This window comes from Typopeltis vanoorti, chromosome 6 (assembly GCF_054136105.1).
Source record: "Typopeltis vanoorti isolate ZY-2024b chromosome 6, IOZ_Tvanoo_1.0, whole genome shotgun sequence".
In the NCBI taxonomy this organism is placed as follows: domain Eukaryota; kingdom Metazoa; phylum Arthropoda; class Arachnida; order Uropygi; family Thelyphonidae; genus Typopeltis; species Typopeltis vanoorti.
The window spans coordinates 81,219,875-81,238,191 of NC_143554.1; the positions used below are offsets into that span (position 1 = coordinate 81,219,875).

Here is an 18,317-nt window from a genome sequence, read left to right on the forward strand (position 1 = left end):
AGATTTTACCAAACAGAAAGATTGAATATATCACAATTGACTTTCACCAAAATCTCCATCTTCTTTCCTCATTTAGCTGTAAAGCTATTATCAACACATCCAAAGCTGATTTTGAAAGGATTTAAAAGCAAGGACTTTGCATTGTGTCCAAATGGAATTCTTGCATTCTCATATTGTGCCATTGCTTTTGATAAAACTCCTTAAATTTGTTCTCTTCCACATTGTCTTTTTTATCCTTATATTCAATTTTTCATCTGGAAATTAGCCAATACTCATTTCATTTCTAAGCATGTGACAAAAAAAAAAAAAAAAAAAAAAAAAAAAAAAAAAAAAAAATTATTGCCACACCATATTATCAGTAAATTACTGATTTTTCTCACTTCAATTCCTCCTAAACTAATAGAGAAAATCATCATCATCAAATTCCTGACATGTACCCTCAAGGGGTGTACAGGATATGATAGTACTACATGAAAAATTTACATCATTACTAACTTCCTATCTACAATTTTCCTCCAAATCAGTCTGTTACTTGTCAAGACTCCAAATATTATCATTATCAGATCTTATATTTCTATTGTCTAAGGCACATTGTACCGTATCACTCCACCTATATTTTGGTCTTCCTCTGGGTCGTTTTCCTGCCAATCTGGCAGAGAACACTTGTTTTGCTAATCTTTCTTCACCCATTCTGTTTAAGTGACCATACCACCTGAGATTAGCTCTGCTAATGCATTCCTGGATGCAGACAATGTCAATTTCTTTCCTAATATCCTCATTTTTAATATGATATTGCGATTGATGCCATCTGTTCACACCTCTAATCTTTCTCAGGACTCTCATAAAACCATTAACCCTTAATTTCTATGCACTACCATAAAAGTTATTTGTCAGTATGGAATAAATGACTGTCGATCAATAGAGAGGTGATAATCTTACTTATGTCATTAAAAGTATGGGGAATCTCAAGTGTTTTGCTTTTAATATTTCTAAGGCATTGGAGTAGGTTTATAAACTCCAATAATATGGTCTGTCTCTAAATTCTGCAACCGGGTTGCCAGCTTTCTGTCTGAACGTTGCACATCACATGTGTTGATGGATAGATCTGTTCTTGTGCCTACTTTCTTCCTTTTGCATATCAGTGACCTTTACCAGATGAGGGCAAATTCAGTCTACAGTTTATGATGATGACTGCACACAATGCACTACTTTCTCGTTTGACAAATACTTGTTCTTCTAAACAAACCAAAAAATTTCCAGAATATAAACTTCAAACCAAATTCTGATCTCCAAGCCATTCTTTAAAGAAGTTCTGAAAAACTTATTAATAAAAGTACTAGTAAATCTCAATCTTGTGTTATTTCTCACAGAACAATGCTTTTCTTTTAGTCCTACTTTCGACAACATCTAAATTTTTGGACAAGATGAGATTTCACTTCTTAAGATAACTTTCTTATTACCCTTAATCTTTCTTGACATGAACATACAGTAGATGATTGCTACAGTGAACTCCCTAGAGACCAGAGACATACTGTACGCCCACAGATACAAGACCATTCGACACTTCTGCATGTGAGAAGGAGAATCCATTCCGATAATAGGTAATCAATTCGTCTTGTGGGATGAGTTTTTTAATTATTACATGTCAGAAAATGAACTTTTCTTTTATGAACATTGTAGTTTTTAAAGTGATAACTATTTTGCTTGTATAACAGTTGGAAAATTTTATGTATAAAGCACGTGATAATGCATGTTGGTGACCAATTTGTACATCAGCTTATTTCTTTTTCCGCTTCAACATGAATTGACTCTTCTTGGCAAGTTTCCAGACTAGGGTCTCGGATCTGCAGTCGGACAGTAGCTCCTTACAACAGGGTTTGCTATACTGAATTTAGGGTAAAATACTAACCCACATATTCCATTCTCAAGAAATAAAAACAACAGAAACTGATGGAAACAGAACAAAGAAAATCACGAGAAATAGAATAAAAGAAATTACAGGAAATAGAACACAGTAAAATTGCCAATAATAAAACAAAAGAAATCATGAGAAATTATGGGAAATAACACTATAGAAGTGAGAAAAACAAAAGAAAGGAAACCATGAGAAATAAAAGAAATCATAGAAGCAATAACAAATAAAATCACAAAAAAAAAAAAGAAAAAAAAAACACAAATGATTGGCAGGGGGTATACATAAAACACAAAATGACAGGAAAAAAGTACAAATGCAAACAATAATGGAAAACAAAGGAAAGAATTAGAATAGTATGAAATTATAGAGATGAAAATCCAGAATTAATGTTAAAAACTTTGAAATGTTGCTTAAATTCATATCACTCACCTGAAATCTTCAAACTAAATATGTGCAGTCTATAATATAAAAAAAAATCCTGAAAACTTCAGTGGTCACTTAGCTTGGTCACCTCCAATTACAAAGAGGAAGAGAACACAGAAATGATGAACATTAGTCATCCCACATCAGCTTTGCAAAGGGGAGGGGAAGTAATACAAAGCTGAAACAGATACACACATTCAGCTTCATGACTGGACAGAGACCTGCTGATGTACAGCTGGTATAAACTGACTGTTTTCATAGAACTGTAAATTAAAGAAACATTTATTGCACAATATACTGTTTTTCTTCAATTTGAAATTTAGGCAAAAGTTACAAAATTTGTTTGGGTGGCAGCTCATTTTGTGTCTGAGAGACTAGTTTATGTTTCTCTCATTCACGAAAGGTTATTAAATTCTAAAGATTTTTTTTTTTTTTGGTAAAAAATGTCATAAAAATTCCAAATTTCTGATTTAGAATTTTTGAGTTTTTTACTAAAATTTTTAATTTTAACTGTAAAACTAAGTTCATCATGAAGATTTCACATAAGTAACATTAATTTAAGCTAATGTCACCTTTCAAAATGTAAATATTAATTCTAGATTTTTATGTGATGCTTTTTCTAGTTCTTTTTTCATGTCTCCTATTACTTTTTGCATTTGTACTTTTTCATGTTGCCATTTTGTGTGCTTTATGTATGGTTCCTGAAAATTATTTATGTATGTTCTGTCCTGTCTCACCATTTTCTTTGTCATGTTTCCAACGATTTTCTTTTGTTTTTATTTCCCTCAATTTAATCATTGTTTTATTTCCCATGATTTTCTTTTGTTATGTTTCCCACCATTTCCTTTGTGTCTTGATTGTGAAGTCATCTGCTAGGAAATTCAGTTCTATAGTGAAGGTTTTTTTCAGTTTTCACTGTTTATGATAGTGATTTAAAATAGCACTAGTTATAGATGATTTGGACCGGGACTTTTCTGTAATTCATTATAGTAGTGTTTGATATAGTGTGCATCTACTGTATTAAAAACGTGGTTTCCTCTTCATCTGAGAAATTCAGTTTTATGTTTTGTGCTAGGTATTACTTCTGAACTTTTTTCACTATATAAATTGCCAAACCATTCAGCCATCGAATACTGTTCTTGAATTTGGTATGGTGTTCTCTAAGAGTTCTGTACAAATACTTGACTGTACAGAAGAGAGCAGTTGATTACTATTCCATCTCTTACAAATTCACTCTCTTTCTCAGTTTTTCTACTGATTGCATTTTCTACAAAAATATTTTATGGGCTATTCATCAGAAATGTCAGCAGCAATTCAATACAAAACTTTCATAGTTTCTACAATGCCAGCCTGGTTGACCGAGTGGTTAACGTATCAGCTCTCCAGCCAAAAGGCTGTTAGCATGGATGGTTGTGATTGTCTGTGAAAGTACTAGTAAATGATGAGGTTTGGTGTAGTTGGTGGATTGAGTGGTGGAGATGGAGAGCTGTAGAGTGGGTGCCCTCCCTCGATAACTCCTTGGACTCCCCATCATATAATAATGATAAATAAATAAATTTGGCTTTGGAATAATGTTAGATTTAATATCCATACTTTGCCTATGTAAAAATATGTAAAGATAAATAATGATACCTTAGTAGGCAACAAAAAAATTATACCAAAAATTATTGCAAAAAAATTATACAACCAAAGAAATAACATGAATGAAAACAAATCTACAAATGAATAATATACATTCATTCATTTCTATGATGATTAGGAAAATCTAATCATCATAGAAAGCATACATAAGATTGCAAAAGATAAAAAGGTTAAAAATAAAAAACTTCTCAGAGAAAAGAAAAATTTATTGGAGAAGGAAAACAAAACATAATAGAACTTACAGAAATAAATAAGAAAATCAGAAAAAATATTAAAGCAGATAAAAAGAAAATGATGATGATACAAGAAACGACAGATAACAACAAAAATATGAAATATTATTAAACAGTCTCACACTAAGGAAAAAAAAGAAATACTAATATTATCAGATATAAATGGAAAAGATATCAAAGATAAAAAAGGCATAGTAGAAAGGTTTTTTTCAGAATTGTATAACACAATAAACACTTTTGAAAACATTATATATATATATATATATATATATATATATATATATATATATATAGTGGGCCCGCTAGGTAATTCTGACCACAATCCAGTGCTTATCTCCCCCCCCCCCCCCCCATGCAACAATACTTACACAGCCACTCCCATAAAAAAGCAGTTTGGAATTATAACAGTGCCAAGTGGGACAGTCTCCATGATTTCTATGCCTCATTCCCATGATTGGACTACTGTTTCTAGTTACCAACCCAAACATATGCACTGAATGTATCATTGAAGTAATCTTTACTGGCATGGAAACATATTGCCAACACTACTCTGAACTGCCATCCCCTAACTAAGCCCTTGTTTTCCATAAGATGTGCCTGTACAAATAAAAGATCAAGCATACCACAACTGGCTTAGTTCAAGAACTTCATCTGCCTTTAGTGCTTATACTTAAGCCCATAGTAGATGCAAGAAAGCTATCAATGCTTCCAAAACAGAATTTGAAAGAGCTAAAAGCAGGAAATTTTTAGCCTATCTAAATGGGAGCCAAACCATTTCATCTCTTGCCAAAGAAATTGGTTATAACTTTTGCCCACCACTATTCCCACCTCAATAACACCCAGATGGCTCTACTGCATCATCATCATCACCCCCAAGGAAAAGCCAATCTCCTGGTTTCACACTTTGTCTCAAATACAGCATAACTGATCACAGTAAATGCCTGCAACCATTCTACATGCACAATATGCAATGCCCCTATATCCTTCCATCAGAAAAATATTGTCCAAATTAAATACAAAAAAGTCTCCTGGCCCTTCAGCCAGGAGACTTTTTTGTCTCCTGCCTTCGGCACAATTGGAGGGCATACCTCCAATTGTGCTGAAGGTTGGTGTCACCTGAATATACTCTATTACTCCACTGGTATCTATTACTCCTACTAGAAATTGGCCTATGTTCAACCTATTCTCAAGATGGGTGACAAATCACTGCCATCAAACTACTCCCTATCTCACTCACCTCAGTCCTCTCTAAAGTGATGGAGAGAACCATCAATTCCCAACTCCTACACTATCTCGAAGACAACTGGCTAATAGATGAACACCAGTATGGATTCCATCGCTGTTGATCAACAGGAGATCTACTCACATGTATCACCCATCTCTGAAAAAATGCCATGGAGAAGTTTGATGAATCTCAAGTAGCTGCACTTGATATCTCCAAAGCTTTCAACCAAGTCTAGCACAAAGGCTCACTAAACAAGTTACCATCATTTGGTCTGTCTGTCTCAGGACTTCTGCAGCTGGATTGTCTGGACGGACACTATGAGTGATGGTGGATGGTTCCTTATCTTCTCACTATTCAACTAATGCATGGATTCCACAAGGTTCTGTTCTCTCGCCAACTCTCTTCCTTCTGTATAACAATGATCTACTTCTGTTGACCTCCAATCCAATAAGCAGTTTTGCAGATTACAGCACATTGCACTCCTCCTTTTCGTTATATATTTAGTTTAATCCTTCATCCAAGTAGATAAAGGATTAAACTAAATATATAATTTATAGTTGGATAAAGGATTAAACTAAATATATAATTTATAGTCCAACCAAGTGAAAAAAAACTGCCAAAAAAATCCTCCTTTTCATTTGATAAACCTTAATTTACACTAATCTCCTCAACCTACAGAACATCAACCACCACTGCCCTCAATTCTGATCTCCAAGCCATCCTTCTCCAATGGAGGTTCAGATAGCCTCGTCAATTTCAATGTTAGCAAAACCCAATTCTGTCTTATTTATTTCTCACAAAAAAATAACCATTTTCTCCCAGTATTGCTTTTGACAGCACTCAAATTTCCAGACAAGATGAGATTTCTCTTCTTAAAATCATCCTGACATCCAGCCTCTCCTGGCATAAACACATCACAACCATTGCCTCCTCAGCTTCTAAAAAGTTAGGATTTCTCTTTCCCTCAAGACGTTACTTCACCTCTGAACAGCTGTTAACCTTATACAAATCACAAATCTGCCCGGCTATTGAATACTACCCTCACATCTGGAGTGGGGCCCCTAAGAGCTCCCTTGACTCAGTACACAGGAGAGAAATTAGATTAATAAACCAACTCACTTCTTCCACTTTTGCACAGGTGTAATAGCATGAATAGTAAAAAGCATCAATAATTCCCCCATTCAGTACAATGTCATTGGAACACATGCAGCTGTCACCCAACATTCCATCACAGTACACCTTGAAACCCACAGAACAAGTTTCTTTTCTCCTTCCTTCATCCCTGCTACTGCTATATTGTGGAACAGTCTTCATCCTTATGTCCTAACTAAGCCCAAGGAATACAATATACAGGCTTTTAAATGAAAGGTAAACAAATTTCTCCTTTCTCGATCCACTACCCATACACAGTACTAACTTACAATAGGGTGATTAACCAATCTCTTGTGTATGTGCTCAACATAAAAAAAAAAAAACGTGGTACCCAGAAGAACGTGAAGAAAGTATTATAAAATACAAAATTTTGAATTGAATAAGCAATAAAATACACGAAAAATAATAAAGCCAGGAGAAGAAGGAATTACAATAGAAATGATAAAAGCAGCAGAAGAAATATTAACAGAAGAACTAAAAAATCTATTTAACAAATGCCTAAAACAGAAAGATGCACCAAACAGCTGAATAATGCTATGATGATACTCACTCTTATTCAAAAAGGATAAGAAAAAAAAGATAGAAAATCCCAGATCTATAAGCATGCTGTCACAAGTATATAAACTGCTTATAAAAATAATAAACAGAATCACCAGATCAATGGACGAAGCTCAGCCTGATGAACAAGCCAAATTCAGAAAAGCATTTTAGCACAATTGACCATCTGCAGACATTGAATCAGCTAAGAGAAAAATGCAGAGAACACAACTTACCATTGTACCTGGGTTTTATAGATTGGGGGGGGGGGACCTTCAATTCAGTTGAAAAACAAGCAATCCCAATAGCAATGAGGAAGTCAAAATTATATACAGCTAATAGACAAAATATAAAAAAGCAACTGATAGTATCCTTATAAATGAACACAGTAGCCCATTCCATAAATAAAGGAGTATGCCAAGGAGATAGTATTTCACCCAAATTATTCAATGCAGAATTAGATATGCTCTGTGTGAATTAGACTGGAGTGACAAAGAGATTAATATTAATCGTTGATGATAATATTGTAGTAATAGCAAACAAAAGAGAACTAGAAGAAATGATAAATTAATTAATAAACAGTATCAAATATAGTGGAATTATATATAAACTATGAAAAAACTAAAATAATGACAAATAATTGAAGGAAACCAGATAACATAAGAACAAATAACAAGACAGTAACAAAATAGAGCAAGTACAAGAATATGTATACCTTGGTAGAACATTTGCATTGGGAAAAAGGAGCATTTATGAAGAAATAAAAAGGAGAATTCAGCTGGGTTGGATGACTTTTGACACAGTGACAAAATTCTTGTGTATGAATAAACATAAAACCAGAAATAGAGCCAAACTTTTCAATCAATGCATCATCCCAATTATGATATACAGATCAGAGAAATGGCCAATAACCAAATAAATACTGGATAAAATGAGAAAAACTGAGGGCAGAATAGAAAGTGCTATACTAACCATCAAACTGCAAGACAAAATAAGGAATGGAGATAAGAAACAGAAGTGTTGGACATAGAGGAAGAGATTTTAAAATTAAAATGAAGATGGGCAGGACATACTGCACAACTGAACAAAGTGGCATCCATATGAAGGAAGACAAATGCCTGGGCAACCAGAGAGAGGATGGAAGGATGACCTAGTGGAGATGGATGGAGAATGTTGGCATCAGGAAGCCTTCAAAAGAGAAAGAAAGAGGCAAATGTGGGAGGCCTATAACCATATATGGTAATAAAAAGGGCTAGGAGGAGGAGAAGACATCTAAAAATAATTTTAGAATATTATTTACAGTAATTATATATACAGCTAGTAAACATATAAAGATAAGTCATTATATTGTGAATTAACATATTAAGTCACTCTCACGCACTTTCAATTTACAATGCAAAAACTAATAAAGATGGATGGGCTGAACTAAAAATTAACAAACCCATAATGACAAATATATAGGCCCAAGATCAAACATCAGAGTAATCTTGTTGAAAGTTTTTTCACTTGGTTATGCTATAAATTAAAAATGCCAAGAAATGATATTCTTGGTTTAATCCTTTATCCAAGTGTAAGTAAACAAAGTTTGCATGTGAAGTAACTTCACATTACTTGCCTTAGTATCCCAAACAGCAAAGGCTTAGTAAAAGTTCCTCTAGTTGGTGACTAGAATTGAACTTATGACACATGCGCTTCGGGTGATATAGCGTACATATCCATAAGGATATGTACGGTAGATCGCTAAATACTTTAAATATTTACTAAGACAAGTAATGTGAAGTCATTAACATCTATATACAAGTAACACAAACGTGAAGTTACTTCACACACAAACTTTGTTTGCTTACATTTCAATAAAGGATTAAACCAAGAATATAATTTCTTGGCATCTTTAATTTATTTATCACAGTAAGCTATCAACTGCACCCTAAATAAATCTTACTACATAGTACCCTTTACTGGCAGAGTAGTGATTGTATCGATCATTGTACTAAATCAATGTATAGTTAATTAGTCATCCATTCCACTTTCAACAAAAGAGAGAATATTCAAACAGAAATAATGCTTCCAATCAAAATGAATGCATATGAGTCTCTGCAGAGCATAATGGAAATACTGATATTAGTTCAGTTTCTTCAGTTCCAATCTTCTACAATAGTAGAAACATCAAGTGTTCCTTTAATTCAAGTGAACAAATTCCTACAAGAAGTACCTTGAAAATATTAACATATATCAAATGCCATTAACAGATGGCATTTGATACATTCCTGATTGCACAGACTGTATGTCTGTGCACTTCTTAAAAAAAAACTGGAGACCATTTATTAATTAAATTTATGGAAATTCTGGATCCATTTGAGTCCAGAACTTCAAATTTTCCCATCTCCCTCTCTCTCAGCTCCCCAATTATTATTTTTGTAGCATTCTCATTTGCTAACCAAAGAAACAATGCACCAGGTTTTTCATATTGGGTCGAACACATCTGCATTATTCACACTATGCTTGCTGATATCACTGTCCACATGTGCCTTTGTTCAAAGGTAAATATCTTCTAAAAACTTAATTGGAATATTATTATTTTCACTTTTCTTCAGTATTTTCTTCTGCTATGCATCTAAAAAATCCTTCACATACTGAAGAAATTATTTTCAATGCAGGAAATGATCTGTCACAATGTCAATATGTAAACTAGCCTACATTCAATTACAAACACTACATCTCTAAGTACTTCTATATTCATTAAATCCTGACCACTTCCATATTATATTTTACAATGCAAACATACATCACAAAAATATATTTTATCAATAATTAATCAAAGTAATGTATATTTTACATGAATAATTATTCAAGAAAATGTTTGAAAACAAGAAAGTCTTGAAAACTGGAACTTGGAATATGAGAATATTATATAAACTAGGAAATTTTGACAATTTTATACAGGAAATGAAAAGACTTAATGTTGATGTGATGGGAATTAGTGAAACCAGATGGCCTAACTCAGGAAAACTAGATAAATATGGCTTTACATTTGTATATTCTGGTGGAGTGGAATTTATGATTAAGAAAGGCATCTTTAAATCTGTAATGAGGCTGTGACCTATAAATGAAAGAATTATACTTATTAAATTAGCTGCAAAGCCTTTTATCATAGTAATTATTCAGGTTTACACCCTCACGATGACTCACAATGATGAAGAAATAGAAGATTTTTATAACTCACAAAAATCTGTAGAATATGTTAAATTAAATAAGATACTTATAGTGATGGATGACTTGAATGAAAAGGTTGGTGAAGGAGGAGAAAATCCAGTTGGAAAATTTGGACTGAGTGAAAGAAATGAAAGAGGCAAGAGATTGATATGCATAATGAATACTTTCTTTCAACATCCTAAGCACAGACTCTATACTTGCACAAACCGATAACTCTATAAGAAAATAAACAGATTTTATAATGATAAATAATAGATACAAAAATAATATAACCAACACCAAAACATACCTAAGTACTGATATGGGTTCAGACTGTGTCTAGTTTAAAGATCAAACTAAAAAACATATCTAAAAACAATCAGATTCAGAGTTGGCTTGACAACTCTGAATATACCTGACAACATAATGATGTTTTAACTCAGAAATTAGGAAAAAATTAGATAATGTAGTAAAACAGAAGACAATATACTCAGCAATACAGAAGAAAGTGAACAAAGATGGTCAAAATTTAGAAGTACGATATATGAGACAGCTAAACACTGTATAAAACTAGCTAAACAAAAGTCATGGGAAGACTTTGCAAGAACATAGAAAATAAATATCAGGAAGATAGCAAAATATCCTGGATGCTGTTGAAAAAGCTCAGAAATGGAGGAAAGAGTGCTGTATGAAAATTGGAGAAAAAGATAATCCTTGATGTATGGAGACTTCAAAAATTTGTGAAGCAAAACAAGCAGTGACAGTACAGTGGTAAAAAAACACTCAACAGGCATGAATCAGGAATACATATCTTACTTGTAGTAGAAAAATATGCAATCAAAATTCGACCATTAGAGCATTTCTGATTTTCGATCAGAAATGCTCAAGCATGGAGGTATAAAAGTCCTGCAATGACTGCACTGCATAGTTCAGAAGGCCTGGATAGGAGGACAAATTCCAGATGATTGCAGTAGAGCTCTCATAACAATGGCACACCCAGGGGGTAAAAGGGACCCTGAGCTCCCCAAACAAGAAAAAAGGGAAAAAACACTAGAAAATTTTCAAGAAATCTTTCCCTAATTAAAATTCATTTTTTTATTTATGTTATGCAGTGTCTTCTGTTTCTATACTACTTACGAATTAGTGGTCACACGAGATGGGAATACCCTATAGCTCTCGGGAATGATAGCCACTGTGAATGCAAGGCGAGTGAAGTAGTGCTCGGACAGACACTGAGCATTACTTCATTTGCCTGAGCTGAACCAGAGGAGATCACAGGTATCATTTATTGGCGATCATTGAAGATGCTCAGTCATAGGTCGTATGCAATGCATAGTGTGTATTCTCAAATCGTCTACTCAATTTCCCCCCCCCCCTCCCAAGATTAAATCCTGAGTGCACCACTGTCTCATAGTACCCATATACAAAAAGAGAAATAAAACTGATTGTGAGAATTACAGACAGAGGTATTTCCCTACTGAGTGTTTCTGGTAAGATTTATGTAAGTATTCTTGAGAAACGGTTGAGAAGAATTGTGGGATGGAAACTTGATGAAGAACAAGGTGGATTCAGGCCAAATAGAGGCTGTCATTATCATATTTTCACTTTACAACAAACTGTTGAGAAATCTTGGGAATATAACAAAGATCTGTATTTAAGTTTTGTAGGCCTGCAAAAGCCATATGACAAGGTGCCAAGAGAAAAGCTATTCAAAGCACTACAGTTATATGGTATCAATGGAGCATTATATCAAGCAATATTTAGTCTTTATTTGAGTTGTAAGTCAGAAGTTAGAATTGAATGAAGTACAGGAAGATGGTTTGATATTAAATCTGGTATCAGACATGGATGTACATTATCCCCTTCTATTATTCATTATGTATATGGATCACATTATGAAGGAAAGTGGTATTAAACCTTATATCAAAATTAGACATGTTAATCTCAACTCTTTACTTTATGCAGATGATGTTATACTTTCAAATAAATCCATTACAAGACTGCAAGATTCCCTGACTAAATTGAATAACGGCTGTAATAATTTGGTATAAAAATCAGCAATAACAAGACAAAGACAATGAAAATAGGTAGAAACATTGAAATATCAACAAGTAAAACATTTCAGCTATGGAGGCACAATTTTTAGTGAAGACGATAAATTAAATATGGAAATACACAAAAGAATCAACAAAGCTGGTATGGTAGGAAGTGCGAATAAATTTATATGGATTAAGAGAGAAATTAGTCAAAACACTAAATTACCTGTATACAAAACAGTGTTCAAACCAATGATGTAAGTTCTTCATGTAATACTATAATAATATCCTGTACACCCCTGTATACATGTCAGGAATTTGATGATGATGAATATATGAGACAGTCAATGAGATCATTCCAAAAATTAAATACAATAAGAAAAAAGCCTGGATGATAGAATCAATATTAGAACTTATGAATGAAAGAGAAGGAAAAAAAAAAAAAAAAAAAAGCACACTACAGCATAAAATACTTTGTGAAATGATAAAAAATGAATGCAGAAAGGCTAAAGACAAGTGACTAAATGGAAAATGTACAGAAATAGAAGATTTGGATGACAAATACAATAGCAAAGAAATGCCTAAATGAATCCAAGCTCTGACAAATAAAAAGAAAAAAAATTCAACCAATCTTTGTATAAAAGATCAAAATGGAAAATTACTACTAGAAACACATGATATCATAAAAAAAAGATGGAAAGAAAATGGAAAATAACTGTTTGACTCTGATTGCATAGAGGCACCATGTATACAAAATATGGATGGTAAATCAATTACATATGAAAAAATAGAATATGCTATAAGCCAAATGGAAACGGGTAAATACCATACCCTGATCAGATCCCTGTTGAATTGTTAAAGAAATTAAATGAAAACACAATGATTTAAAAATTATTTTCAATAATATATACATGATACAGAATATATCCCAGATGATCTAAGACAATTCATCTTTGTAATTACTCAAAACTTCGAGAACTTTTGAATGTTCAGAATATAGTTTAATAAGTTTAAATAAGCCATGTTATGAAAATATTACTGAGAATAATCCTAGAAGAGAATAAGAGGCATTTTGTCTATAGAAATAGATACCACTCAATCAGGTTTCCAAAAAACACAAAAGGTATAGAGAAGGATTTTCAATTTGAAAACATTATGTGAAAGAAGCCTCAATAACCAGAAAAGCATATACATCTTTGCTTTATTGATTACACCAAAGCATTTGATTCAATAGATCGCAAGAAATTAAGACATATCGTACAGAATAATGGTCTAAAACGAAAAGATCTGCACATAATTACAAACATATATCGGAATTAAATAGCCTCAAATAACATACAAAAATGAATATTCTGATAGCTTTGAAATCAAAAAAAGAAGTAAGGCAAGGATGTATCTTATCACCTTTATTGTACAGTATATCAAGTGAACAAGTTTTTAAAGATACTGCAGAATTGAATGGTGTAAGAGTAGGCAGGTAGGAACTTCAACAACTTCAGATATGCAGATGACACAGTCCTTATTGCAGAATCTTAAGATGACCTTCAAAACTTAGTCACAGAAATTTACAACAGAAGCTTAGACATGGGATTAATTATCAACCTAAAGAAAACAAAGTGCATGATCATATTAAAAGAACCAACAAATAAGAAACTAAATATAACTGTTAACCAAAAGAAAACTGAAGAGGTTAAATCTTTTATATATCTGGGACAAATGTTTACAGAAGGAGAAAATTCCCTTAAAGAAATAAGAATAGAGATAGCAAGAAAAATATTCACTGATATGAAAACTGTTCTAACATCTAGAGATATTAACATAGGCAAAAGAAAAAGATTAATAAAGTGTTATAAATGGCCAAGCCTTCTCTACAATAGTGAAACTCAGAGTCTAATTAAAGAAGAAGACAAAAAAACTAGACACTTTTGAATTGTGAACCATAAAAAGAATGCTAAAAATATCATGGACAGAAAAAATGAAAAATGAGGTGTTTTAAAGAAAGCAAAAATGAAAAGAACAGTATTGAAAATCATTAAAGAACAAAAACTTAAATATTTTGGACATCTAATTAGATAAGGCATTCAGAAACTAATATTAAAAGGGGAAACTAGAGGGAAAAGGAGGGAGAGATACACCCAGGAGAATGTGGTTTGAAGACATTAAGGGAATGGAGCAGCAAAAGAAAAAAAATTGTCCTGTGACATGGTTGCCAACCTCCTCCTAGGACAGTGCTTCCCAAACTGTGGGCCGCAGCCCCCCCTCCTTGTGGGGGCCATAGGTTTTTGTTGAAGGGGACCGTGAAATAATGAAAATGTTTTAAGACTAAGTAGATTTTTTTATCTTAAAAGAAACATATTTAATTTTTATTATTTTTTATATTTTAATGAAAAAAAAAAAAATCACACATTGGTGCGGGTCCATAAATTTTGCTTCCTGCGTTTAATGAATATTAGTAAATATCTGCTTATTCATATAAGTTTCATTTCAAAGCAGAAATCTAAGAATTGCAGTTTCATATATTTCACCTGATATTGGTGTAGCAGTATTGAAACACATCTATCACATTAAATTGTTATTAAACTTCTTTTATGTTTTTAATTCCTTCTTTATTACTAATCGTTTTACATTTCATGTGCTTGTACTGCAAATGTACAATAACAATATATCTATCTATATAAAAATATGAGATAATATGCCATGTCAAATGTGTATGTAAGATGCGAAAATGTAATATTTGCATTTTATTTTTGATATTCGCTGTGTACGTTTTGTATTGAATATAAATACAATAACTATTATAATAACATATGTCTATATTACGATTTTTTTAGGGGGGGCCGTGAAATATTTTAATTTTTCCAAAGGGGACCCTGACATCCAGAAGTTTGGGAAGCACTGTGCTAGGGGGACGACACTTGAACAAGAATTATTCAAGAAATACACGGTGGAATTCAGATAATTTGTTGGAGTTTTTTGGTAATCTTTTTGTTGTTTTGCAATTTTATGGACCATTTTTGATATAGATTTTTTTGGTGGTTTTTGTGGGAGAATTTTTTTAACCGCAGTGAACAGTGAAATTTTTCCATGCTGTTTATTATAGATGAAAGTAAAATAATGGGAAATTTAAAGAGCAAGATAATCCAGTTCATGCAGAGAGACTCAGGAAATGTCACTTCCACATTGGGAGTGCTCAAACTCCAATCCAAGCATAGCCCCAGACAGTGTCCCATGCAAGCTGCTGACTCCATTCAGACAACCTGGCAAAGTAAGAAGCAGCAGGATTGTTTGTTCGCCTGTTGATCAAGAAGCCTCCTGAAAGGTTACCAACTGATTCAGTCCTGTGTACTATCCAGCATGCATTTTTAAACTGCATCCCCCCCCCCCCAGTTAAAAAAAATTGTGATGTGGAGAGCACGAACAAAGAGACCCTCACCCACACTGCATGCAGGAAAAAAGGCAGGGGAAAAACTGGAAACACCTCTAAAGACAAAACATGACAAAGACTATTTTATAATTCCAATAAGCAGGGCAGTGGGGTTTTACCAAGCAATGAAAGACATTTACCATCTGTAGGGCTAATTGGCATTCCTCAAACTAGAGAAGACATGCTTTTAAAGCAATAATACTTACCTCACTTCAACAAAGCTATGTTTATGGAAACAGGCCATATCGTGGGAAGGTGAGGTTAGTTTGGCTAATCTTGTTTAATAGAAATTGTATATTGGAAAAACACTTTAAGTACACTTATACACTTGATTGTGCATGAGGTAACATGTAGTTAATTGTTGTCCAAATTTTATGCCTCTGCTCAAAGTGACTTACAAATAATAGCAATATTATTATTTAAATTACTGATATATTTATTATGAAAATATTCTGACAGTCATCAGAAGAAGACAGGTGAAATGGTTTGGACATGTGGAGGGGGCTAATGGCATTCCAAAGCAAGCACTAGAGGGAATTGTTCCGGGATCAAGGGTTAGGTTAGGGGCTGACCTCAATTAAAATGGACTGATAACATCAAAAAATGGACAAATTCCTCGCTTTCTCAACTGACATCAAGAACAAGAGACTGAGATGATTGGAGGAGGTTAACAAAGAACATCATCTACCAGCCATGAGTGACCCAACAGTCCATTTAAGACTACAGGAGAGAAGATATATTTATGTCTTATATATGCAAAATATATAAATCTAAACAAACAAATCAAGCAGTGTTAAAAAGATGATATATCTATGTAACTATTCCAAGCAAAAATGGACATATTATGTATATTAGCTTTTTTTAACCCTTAAACCTGAAAATTATATTTCAAGTTAATATACAAATTCTAAATGAAGAATACCCTTCGAGCCTCTTCCTTCTGTCTTTCTTTTTCTCTTGCCTCAGCCTTTTCTAATAGCTGTTTAAAGGGGTGAAAAATCATTTACATGGTATCAGCAAATATTAAAATCTAATCAAGATGCATTGTACTATATTAAAAGTTTAGTTTTCCATTACATAGCAAAATGATTCAGAACATACTAAATGATTCTTTAAAGAAGTAATGTCCAGTTTTTTAAACTGCTAATTCACTATATTAAATTAACAATTTAATGCCAAACTAAATGCAATGATAAATAAATAAACAAAATATAAGTCATACATTTTTTTTTTTTTTTAATCCATGTGTTGGTTTCCTTACCACGGATATGTAAACATTTCCTTACCCAATATTCAGCATAGATCACTGAAAATCTTTTAAACATCGGTGTTTCAAATGCAATATTTTAACATTTTAACAATATTACTCCAAGTCACATCATTACTTTCATCAAAATTAACATTATCAGTAAACAATTTTTGTTTTTTAATATGATGATTAAGCAACTAAGACCAAATACAATGTATATTATAATATTAGGCCAGTTAATTGTGTGTGTTCTAAAATAGGAATCCCTTTTTGAAATGGAAATAGCACTTTCTAGCAGGAAAATATCCTGCATCTTGTCCACATATTTTCAACAAAATGTACAATCAGCAAACTGCTAATTGTACATTTGGCACACTCCTGCACTGCCCACATTGCATGTTTATCAGTAGAGAGAGTTGCCTAGCAGAGGTTAACATGCAGTGCGAAGATTATGAGAACTGTGTAGCTGTCATAGCACTCCAAGGGTGGAATGCAACCACCTGTTATTTTCAATACACTAAAAACTCTGAATGCCAAAGAAGAGGCTGCATTAGTACACAACAGTTTGTGAGGGCTGTGAAGGCATGCCTCTGCCATAATCCTATAATGTGCCAAAAGCTGTAAATGATTTACTGATAGATTAAAGATTTATGTGTTATCCAAGTTGTAACAGTATTTATGGCTAAACTCATGAATTATCATCATCAAATTCCTAATATGTAGCTTCAAAGGATGTAGAAGATACTGAAAGTACTATACGAAACAACTATATACATGAATAACTTCCTATCAAAAATTTTCCTCCAAATTTTCCGTTTTTCTTACCACCAGCTTTGCTAATCTTTCTTCTCCCATTCTGTTTAAGTGACCATACCACCTGATATCCATTCTGCTCACACATTCCTGAATACTAACAATGTCAAATTACTCCCACAGAAGCCACCTGTTCACTGCCTAATTTTTCTCAGAGCTTTCACATCTGTGGTCTCCAGTCTCTGATCAAATGTCTTACTTCTAACCCAGTTCTCAGATCCATAAGTTAAAAATGGTTCAAATACTGTCTTGTATACTGCTAATTTAGTATTCTCACTGTCAGTGTATTCAGACTTAAGTGCTGGAAGGACATCATGTTGGAGGTTTAATGGAGTATTGAACAGCACTTGGAAATGATTAAAAACTAATTTTAATGCTTCTCATATTTCGTCTCAGTCACTGAGACATCTTCAAGGATGGACACACACCCAGACAACACAATACTTAACAAAATGGGTGACTCTCAAGTCATATCTA

General features: G+C 33.1%; 1 protein-coding gene across 5 annotated transcripts in view; it reads right to left on the reverse strand.

Annotated features, from left to right (window-relative positions):
• Prp40 (pre-mRNA processing factor 40) overlaps positions 1 to 18,317 on the reverse strand; it is a 406,566-nt gene that overhangs the window by 187,576 nt on the left and 200,673 nt on the right. For all 5 annotated transcript variants that reach the window (XR_016548451.1, XM_090394274.1, XM_090394270.1 and 2 more), the window contains exon 18: positions 16,701 to 16,757. Coding sequence is in view for 4 of the 5 variants with exons in the window: in XM_090394274.1 (XP_090250400.1) it covers positions 16,701 to 16,757 (57 nt within the window). In the remaining variant the exon portion in view is untranslated. The remainder of the gene's footprint in view (positions 1 to 16,700; positions 16,758 to 18,317) is intronic.